Source organism: Brachycentrus maculatus, unplaced genomic scaffold, assembly GCF_059751285.1.
Source record: "Brachycentrus maculatus isolate JH-2025_06_01 unplaced genomic scaffold, ASM5975128v1 h1tg000061l, whole genome shotgun sequence".
NCBI lineage: Eukaryota > Metazoa > Arthropoda > Insecta > Trichoptera > Brachycentridae > Brachycentrus > Brachycentrus maculatus.
This window is the reverse complement of record NW_028280815.1, coordinates 2,918,322-2,928,414: the sequence shown is the minus strand read 5'-3', so window position 1 is coordinate 2,928,414 and position 10,093 is coordinate 2,918,322. Positions and strand designations below refer to the sequence as shown.

The 10,093-nt window shown below is 38.0% G+C and overlaps 2 protein-coding genes across 2 annotated transcripts; one reads left to right on the top strand and one right to left on the bottom strand.

Annotated features, from left to right (window-relative positions):
* Positions 1-693: 693 nt before the first annotated feature.
* Ube2g1 (ubiquitin-conjugating enzyme E2G 1) lies at positions 694-4,958 on the top strand. Its single transcript, XM_088256458.1, has 5 exons — positions 694-810; positions 1,285-1,387; positions 3,265-3,362; positions 4,161-4,339; positions 4,429-4,958. The coding sequence occupies exons 1-5, from the start codon at positions 765-767 to the stop codon at positions 4,507-4,509; spliced, it is 507 nt and encodes a 168-aa protein (XP_088112584.1). The 5' UTR covers positions 694-764; the 3' UTR covers positions 4,510-4,958.
* Positions 4,959-5,256: 298 nt separating this feature from the next.
* Rad9 (cell cycle checkpoint control protein Rad9) lies at positions 5,257-9,242 on the bottom strand. The gene is made up of 4 exons (XM_088256457.1): positions 9,136-9,242; positions 8,490-8,734; positions 7,561-7,712; positions 5,257-6,295 (listed from the first exon to the last, which is right to left on the bottom strand). Exons 1-4 carry the CDS (start codon positions 9,167-9,169, stop codon positions 5,515-5,517), a joined length of 1,212 nt encoding a protein of 403 aa, XP_088112583.1. The 5' UTR covers positions 9,170-9,242; the 3' UTR covers positions 5,257-5,514.
* Between the last annotated feature and the right edge of the window lie 851 nt (positions 9,243-10,093).

Sequence of the window (10,093 nt, the reverse complement as noted above, 5' to 3'; positions counted from 1 at the left end):
ATCGGCAGCAAAATCAAGATCTACAAAACTTGTGTCCGACCCATCATGACGTATGGAATCGAAAATAAAACAGACACAGCTACCACAAAAAACGCGCTTAGAGTGTCAGAAATGAAGACTCTAAGAAGCATAACAGGCAAGAGTCTTCGAGATAGAATCAGAAATACCAGGATCAGGGAAATATGCGAGATTGAAGATGTCGTTAGGTGGGGAAGGCAACGAAGGAGACAATGGTATGCGCATGTGAGGAGAATGGAACCATCCAGACTCCCCCCACATCGCACTGTACGGCCAACCCCAAGGTAGACGACTCCCGGGCAGACCACCAAAGAGATGGATGGATAGCTGGGAATCGACGTCGCAGGAGGCTAATCCCTCTTAAAAACAGGCCGCAAGGCCTATAATAATAATAAGAAGAAAAATTTGGTTTATCCTTCAAAAATTATTTTATTACTTATTCGAAAGCGATTTATATTGGAAGGGCGACGATAGTTGCATCCTCAGGAAACGATTCTCCTTAGCTGAAAATTGAACTTCACTGCCATCTTTTGACGTTATTCTCCTACTAACTAAACTTCCAAACCAGATTAGCAGTTCCCTGCAACAGTGACTGTGGCAGATGGTGCGTTCGCTGGCCGCTGGCAGCGCTGTCCGCTAATGCCGGAAACAACACATATGTTTCCTAGCCTGTTCAGCGGTCAGCCATCTTTCGAAGGAAAATCGTTTGTTTCGTGTGTTCAAAGTAAATTTCACAATTATAATTAATGTCAGAGCCACAGTCCTCGCTTTTATTAAAAAAGCAGTTAGCGGGTAAGTTAAACTTTCTATAAATTATACTTCCTTCCTTAAAACTACTCTGCTTAGCGGCGACGGAAGAAACGCGAGTGACCTCAGAAGAAGGGTCGGTTCTAATTGTCCGCTTTCGTTTCTGGGACCAAAATAACGCGACAAAGAAAACGTGGTTTTTATCCAAATAATAAAATTTCACTTAAGTTATGTTAAAATCCAACGTAGAGTCTCGCAATTTGCCAAAATCAATATTCTAGTGCGCGTCCGCTCGAAATGTTTCGAATTTCGTCATGCCTTACGTGGGTTTCTCTCGCGTTACAATGGAATATTTGTGACTTCGGTGGAAACGGTGAAGAATAATGTTTTCTTATCGCCGAATATGGCAGAAAATATATTTTTTCGTCGGGCTCATCGTTTAAAATTGTAGGCAAACAAAATGGCATCGGACGTGTTGTCGCGCCGCGGAGTGTTTATTAGTGTTTACGAATGTTTCAGAACTGAACAAGAACCCCGTGGAGGGCTTCTCTGCCGGGCTGGTGGATGATAATGACATATACAGATGGGAGGTGCTCATCATCGGACCTCCGGACACACTCTAGTGAGTAGCATTTTATTGACAATTGTTTATTTCCAAACGCTCTTAGCACTCTCCGACTATTGCAATATTGCGCCGGACCATACATCTTCAAATGCTTCTAATGCATTATGTAAGAAAAATACGCAGAAACTGCAAATTCATTCTGATTAAATTTTAATAATTTCTAAGACATAAATTTTTCGTTTGCCTAAAATTTGTCGGGCAGTGTAGTGGACACATGCATTGACGGGCTCAATTCTATGAAACAATATCTTTCAATCAACCGATTTTTATACATTTTGATAGCCGTTCAAATTAGTGGACACGTAGTGCTTGTACAAATTCAACATGATAGAGAAATAATGGTAATAATAATTACACACGCTACAACTTGGTAGCATAAGAAAGGCGTAGGAAGCAGCTAGGTACTAGGGGAGAGGGAGAGGACCTCGAGGGAGGCAATCCTCCCTCGAGGTCCTCTCCCTCTCCCCTAGTATACCAATGTATAATGAACAATTACGGCTCTTAAGATTGATGAATAATGTTTCTGATGAAATGAAAAATGTCAGAGAAAATGTATGGAGAGGTATTTCATTCCTCATTCTGGATGTTAGGACAGAAAAGGAATTGGTTAAAAATTTTGTCACGGGGAGTAACGGAAAATGATATGTGAAATAATTTAAAAATTACTGGCTACGATCCATAGTGTCAGCGGTCAGGATCCATACTGTCAGCGATGTTTACATTAGTATACAGTAGAATCTCAGTTATCCTAATCAATCTAAATAAAGTAAAATAAACATAATTTGCTGATTTGCACAAAGCAAATTATGTGTAACGCGTAACATTCTGGTCCAAGGACGCATGAAGCAAGCCTGCATTCTGGAAAACATGAGTCATCATGCGCAACATTCCAAGTATTCACAATTTGGTAGCTTTGAAAAGAACTGCCTTGAAGCAGGAATTAATCATTCATTTCATAAAAAAATGTTAAATTTTTAATATATTCGTAAATCTAGAATAATAAAAACGATTAATACTAAATTCATAGTCAATTATTTGGATTTTTCCTTATCTGGACTACTTTCATCCCCACCCAATCAGTCGGAATAATGGAGGTTCTACTGCAGTATGTTATTTTTGCATATCGTCATATGTCGGCTGTTTTTTATGTAAAAAGTTAAATATCATTATTGAACATAATTTTTTTTTGGTCAAAAGCTTAAAATATGCGAACCAAACTTTACACTTCCTAAATTGTTCATTTATTTACAATACGTATTAACCGTACAAATGAATACAAATATGCGTGACTGAAAATTATTTGGTAGGTTGGTAAATGATCTGCGAATTAGAATTATTCTAATGAAATGGTAGAAAGTGAAATTATTACATCAAATATGTGCTGTTTAAGATACATAATATAAACTACTAGCATATTCAACAATACGCAGTTTCGTATAATTTATGGACAAAATATGATAGTAAAAGTGCGCTTTCACTACGCACAGCAGTCTACCGCTTTCCTTATCTTACTATGACGTAAGGAATATTATAATAATATTGGATAATTTATACGCCCTTTTCGTTAAATATTACCTCTTTGCTTAATAAAACTAAAAAAAAATCAAATCTGCAAAATTTGCCTTACGGGAAAGCAATTTGAAGTTTTCCGTATCTTTCTGAGACAATAATAAAATAGTGAATGAATAACTATGTTAATGTTTGAATTTTGGTTCAATGAGATTTCTTTATGATTAAGTATTATGGAATGTAATTTTCAGTCGGGCATTCCGATACTTGATAATTAATAATAAAGTAGGTAATGATAACCTTGGTAGTTTGGTGCTGACTTTATTCCGAGCGGATATCCACCAAGTTTGATGTACTTATTCCAGCGAGGGCGGCTTCTTCAAGGCTCACCTGCACTTCCCCAAGGAGTACCCGCTGAGGCCGCCCAGGATGAAATTCGTCACAGAGATTTGGCATCCAAATAGTAAGTCACTAATCCTCGTTTTGCTAACAACTGTGTCCCGGAACAGCTACGAAGGTAGGTGATGAGCGCCCCGAGAATGTGTACCGCTTCCATCAAATCGATTGAGAGCATTAGCATATAAAATCATTGATATCATTATTCCATATTCCAGTTTTATTGTTGGTAATTATTGGCATCTGTTGACTTCTTGAATTTAACTTTTAATTAATGAGTGTCGATCTATAATAACTACTGAGACAACTTTTGGCAGTTTTGAGACCTCTTCGTTAGGTCACTTTATATACTGACATGCCATTTCTACAATAACACGCTTCAAGGTGAGAATTCAGTAATACCCCGGGTTGTGTAACATTCCACTTATGTAAATTCACACGTACACATTTTTTAAAATCTAAATGGATCGACATAAAATTATACAGCTCATGGTTTGTATTTAAAATATCTAAAATCCTAACGCGCTTGCATTATGTATCTTGGTAAATTCTAGCACTCTGTTTTTTTATAAGTGTATTCTTTATTGTTATTGTACATATTTTTGTAAGTATTGCTAAAGGCATTAACCGTAAATAAAATAAAATAACAATAATATCAATTCAAGACGGCTTTAAGCCTCATTTGGGGTTATTTGAATTGGCTGTACGGAATGCATTACTTGAGTACCCGGAAGGGGGGAGGGGGGGGGGCGTGTAGAGTTATTTGCATGTCAGTACAAAATAGGAAATGAAGTCAGCGAGAGAGTTTGTATATTGAATAGTAAATGGTTTGTATTTGATTAAACGGTAATTTGTTTGCATTTAGTCGAGAAGAACGGAGACGTGTGTATTTCCATTCTACACGAGCCCGGAGATGACAAATGGGGGTACGAGAAGGCGTCGGAGCGCTGGCTGCCCGTGCACACGGTGGAGACCATTCTCATCAGCGTCATCTCCATGCTGGCCGACCCCAACGACGAGAGCCCCGCCAACGTGGACGCGGCTGTAAGTATACTCGCCCCCGGCTACCCGCCACGCCCCCCTCAGCCCTCGCACCCCCGTGGCCCACTAACCCGCCCCCTCTCCTGTTGCAGAAGGAATGGAGAGAGCGCTACGCGGATTTCAAGAAGAAAGTGGCTCGCTGTGTTCGGAAAAGCCAAGAAGACTGTTTCTAAGTTTGTGAGGAGTGGTGTGTGCGCGGACTATATTGAAATTAACTCGGAGAACAAGTGATACGCATATATATTATTATACATATTGATGGAAGACAGTCTCCGACGCTAGTGTAAATTGTTGAAGTGGAAGTTGTAAATTATTTATTCCCCACCCCCCGCCCCCGCACTCTGTATAGTTTACTACTTTGTCCGCTGCAAATGTATAAAGAATGCGCAAGCGTGGAACTGCCAACGGATGCCGCTTTTATTCCATAACTAAACTATAGACCTAGGTTTATAATGTTAAGATAATGTACCGCTCTTTTGATTTGTCTGTCCCTCTATTGTCTGTGGCCACATTTGTGATATAAAATGTATTGTTAGAAAGCGCATTTAAATGTTTCATTCTCAGTACAACCATCTCCTGTACGGACTGCATTATTTATATAAGTAAATTTTTTGTAAACATTTCCCTAAATTATTATTTACCACAATCCCCTTCACCCGACACCGGTCCCGGCGGAGCTACGGCCGTGGATAGCGAGCTCGCCAGTCTGACCCCGACCACATTCTCCAACTGTACACTAGGACGATATGTAGCGCTGTGGAAGCCGATTATAATGAGCTTTCATATTATGGCGAGGGACTATTTTTTATGTCCGAGAGGAAGAGAAAAATATAGTGGAAATTTTAGGTTATTTTTCGTTCCTAAATGTATTGTAATTTTATATTTACTAAATAATAATAAAGAAAAATTTTCAAAAAGACTTGTTTTTTAAAAATTTTAATCGCTTCGACATTTGTCATACAGAAGTATATTTTATTTGGGCGGGATGAAGTTACATTCGGTAATTATCCATAACAGATAATATATTGTAGTGACAGAATCCGTAATAAATAGGTTTGGGAACATAATACATGTATAGCCAGCCTTATAGATAATAAATAATAAATATTTTTATTTCAACAATACTTCCAATTCCCACGATTACAAACACATACCCTCGTATGTCACGTATTGTCGAGTCACTTATCTTCGCAGTCTGAGTCTGCGGCCAGTACTTCCTGGTGGCCGTGGGATCTCGCAGGATCAAACGTCGCTTCGAAACATCGCTTGAACACGGTTCGTATTCGCTTCACTTGCGTGCTGCTGATGGGAGAAGCGGGAATCGCATAATCTTCATCCTTTTGGTTATCAACGGGCTGTTGGACAGCGGGACGGGGCGGTGTTGTCGGTTTGCCTACCGCACCGACCACTGTGTCATCGGGCATTTCTATAAAGTTAAATAAATGAGAATCTTCGTCCAAACATCTCGATAAATCTTCTTTTTCTAAATGTGGTTTTTTAGCTACGCTCGATCGGTTAATACTATTATTGCTAGTTCTTTTGTAAGAATATCTCTTGGCTGGCGTCGTGGAAGCCGTCTGCTGTGTTCCCGAATCCTGGGGTTCAGTGGCCATCACAAAATCGGCTTCGAACGTCGAATTGTTATCTATGGTGAATATAGCCGGTTTTCCTGTTATTTCAAACTGCAAGGAAATAGGTAAATTTACTGCCTCCGCAAATGACAGCATCGCGCGGAATTCTTTCATAGAAAAGGTAATATTTGTGTCTATTCCGACAGCGTAGTAATCAAACTCCATCGGCTTCAAGGATAGCTGCGTTCGGATGATTTTAGATAAATCTGTTTGGTCCACGTAGTTCCTGAGGAAGAATGTTTGAGGGTTGACTTCTACGGTCAGTTTGTCCTCGGAGGTTTGGAAGTTGCCCACTGCATCTGACAGAACTTTGTGCTGCGTAGACAATCTGAAAATTTACATTTTCATGATAAGAAATAAATCAATATATGTAATAAAATTAGGTAAGTCTACTATATATTGAAGAGTCAATTCTAGACACCTAGTTATTAAAATATTACATACAGCATCTTGATCTTTATAGAGGTGGGCATGTGGAGTGAACGATTGACTACATACGAGTTTATCTGGCAAATGTAACTGGGAGAACAGAACGAAGGCAGCCAAGAAAGTCTCCGAGTCACAAAATAAGACATCTCATCAAAGATGAAGAGGAATATGGAAGTCTGGGTATTTACGGGGCTGACGATCGTCACAGGCTGGTTTAAGTGATCACTTTACACAGGTGTAACATTCAAGTTACGCGTGTGTAAAGTATTTGGACACACTCAAAATGTTGTAAATAAATTATCTGGTCAAATTATAAGCTTAAATAATAAAAATGAAAATTATATTTTCTGGCGTTTCTCATGTGTGTGATTATAATCCAGGATTCGGACCTCACATACTAATAAAAGAGTTTCTGCTCAATAAAAAGCTTCCTTTCATCTCACCAATAGATGTCTCTAGTGATTCAAGAATAATGTTTCAAAATTGGTTCATACATATAGAACTTCCAAGAAGTTGTGTGGTTGACAATAATGGGTAGAATTGGTGAATGTTACATGTGTGTAAAGTGATTACTTAAACCAGCCTATGACGGTCGTCAGCCCCGTAAATGCCCAGACTTCCATATTCTTCTTCATCTTTGATGAGATGTCAAAAAAATAATAACAAAATAAATCTGTTAAGTGTTGTATGTCGGGACAGATGAGTGTGGCTTCCACCCTCTGCTTACCCCTGCTGGGAACTGGCATGGTGGTGTAAGTAATAGTACCTTTGCAACACACATTTACATTTGCCTACACATTTATATAATGGAATAATCCGTAAAGCCTCTGTTTTAGAAACTTATCTGCAGGTAGGATAGTAAGGACAGGGAAAGTAATTACGAAAAATACCCGGACCAATTGAAAACAAATATTTCTCGAATTCATTTTGCAATCTAGAATCAAACCACCAATGCCAGTTTTGCAATCGAGCACCTATATAACTACGCTTGTTATCTTGTTACTCAAAATTTACAGACTTCACTAGCAACACTCGAGACGTATTTACCATATCTCGTGTATTGAGACAGGTTTACCTAGTAAACTCTCGTGTGTTACTGTCATTATATTTCTGTAAAGTGAGTTTAATTGGAATCATATCAAGAACAAAAAAAATGTGATTCACCTGTTAGGTAACATGTCCTTGGAATATACGGCAGCCAATTGCCTGCAGTCCAGTATAGATAAGAAGTGCGTCCTTATGATGGCGTGTTTACATCGTAACATGAACACCAACTTGCAGCTTGATGGGTCCAACTTTATCTCGCAGATCTCTACCTGCAATTTTATATAACAATAATAGGTTAACATAACCACAATCTGACCAGCGTGTGACGGAGGAATTTGGCATACAGGAAAAGTGACTCCTAAATGATATTGCAGGTTATATTCAAAGGTTGTGCAAATGGGCGGAATACATTTTTCATATTGTGTTTACGGCCATTGTCTACCAGTGATCGCCATCATCGGATATTAAATTTTCTTATTTTGCTTATTTTTAATTACACCTATTTTCATATATATTTTTTTTGACATCTCAACAAAAAAGAAGAAGAGTATGGTAGTCTCTGTTCATTTACGGGGCATACGAACGTCATAGGCTGGTTTAAGTGATCACTTTACACATGTGTAACATTCACCAATTTTACCCATTATTGACAACCACACTACTCAAATTCTCGGAAGTTCTATATATATGAACCAATTTTGAAACATTATTTTTGAATCACTAGAACTTCACTAGAGACATCTATTGGTGAGATGAAAAGTATTTGGACACAAAATGTTATACAACTATTTTCAATTATTATTTCGTTTATGGATAAATATTTAAAGTATGCATCTTATGTTTTATTGTTAATCTGATGTTCTAATTTATTCAAACTAATATAAAAATATTGTGTACGATACGGACCGATGATAAAAAACTATAAAGACGGAATTTGTATAGGTAGCTCACCAGACAAGTACAATTTCTGAAAGAAGCTCACATCCTTATTGAGTTTGGGGACCTTATAATATTTTATACTAAAGTTGTTGACACAAAGTCGAGACCTGTTTATCCATCTGAGTAGGCGACTTGAAGACCCCGAGCGCTGACTTCATGCTGATCTTGCAGATGGGCGGCTCGGTGGTGAGCTGGTCGGGGCTGTAGTAGGAAAAGAAGGCGCGTGAGAACTTCACGCTACAGTACACCGACTCGGAGCTGTTCATGCTCTTCAGCAGCAGTCCTTGTGCAGTCGGTTCCACGTACAGCTCGTCCCCGATCCGCGCCATGGAGTGGATGGCTCGACCCAGAACTGGAACACAAACGAGATAATTATTAAGTAATATGAAAGCATAAAAATATCCATCCATTTCCGAGAAAATGTGAAATTTCGTAGGCGTAGAATGCGATGAACGACATTAAATGTGGAAATATTGAGAACTACTAATGAATGAAAGCAAAGGGAAAGATATTCCTGGAAATATATGAAACATTATTCATTTTGACTGCATTCAGTCACCTTTCTTTTGTCAATTGCATGCTTCACTTCCATACATTAGGATTGGTATAAAAACTCCATTGTGCACTGCTAGTTCACCTTCTGCTGTTTATTTGCTACGGCAAATTTCAGTGCGCCATTCACTCTGTTCCCAGAATTCACCCTTTCCCCTGAAGTCACGCATTATTAAAAAAATAGATTACATCTATACATACTTTTGACATTCGGTCCTGGTATTATGCACTTCATTATTCAAAATATTAACCGCATTATTTTAGCTCATGTGTGGCGGTATATCAAAATTAAGCGCTCGGATATCAACAAACAACTTGACATTTCTATATTTTGACATTTGCGATCCAGAGACAATTTAAAGAAATTTCATCGTGGACTGCCATGCAAATGGGTACCGGTAAAGGGCGCTTTGCATAATGGTGAAGACTGACCGGAGCATTTCGTCGTAACGTAACACGTTACTATGCGAGCATTCAGGCAGTCAGTACACCGAGCCGAGCGCTCCATCCATAGTTTCGGATGCTCGGTGATGTTACGACGTTATGTTTACGACGAAATGCTCCGGTCAGTCTCCACCTTAACATTATGTTTGCGTATTCATCGTGCTAGAGCACACAGGAGTTTTCCGAATTTGAAATTAAATTATTTGAATAAGGAATTTTCATAAAAAAAGAAATAGCTAGTACGAATTTGGGAATTTGATACGATCGATATGATTTATTCGAAGTCGGGTATTGGTTATTCTGCCTATCCTGGAAAAGTAAAAAATAAATATTTTGCAATCCTGACAAGAATCAAGAAAGAAACACAAATTAATAATATCACCGTGACAAAATGATTTCATAAATTCTTGACAATGCAAAAAATTTATTGATGGATTTTCATTATTATTTTCAGTGTTTCGAATTTCAATATTTCGTGAAAATTTTACTTTAAAATTTTTCTGATTGCTTGTTAATGATAAAGGGTCAAATGATATTTACTAAATAATCACGTATTTTATACTTTACTTTCATTCAAAAGCGATGAAATTGTTTTAGATTTTCTTTAATAACAATACATGACGTGTTTTTATTTTATAAAAAGTCAATTAAACAAAAAGAAAAATAAGTAGGCACTTATTTTGCACAAAAAATAAAATGTGATGTTTTCCTCTCA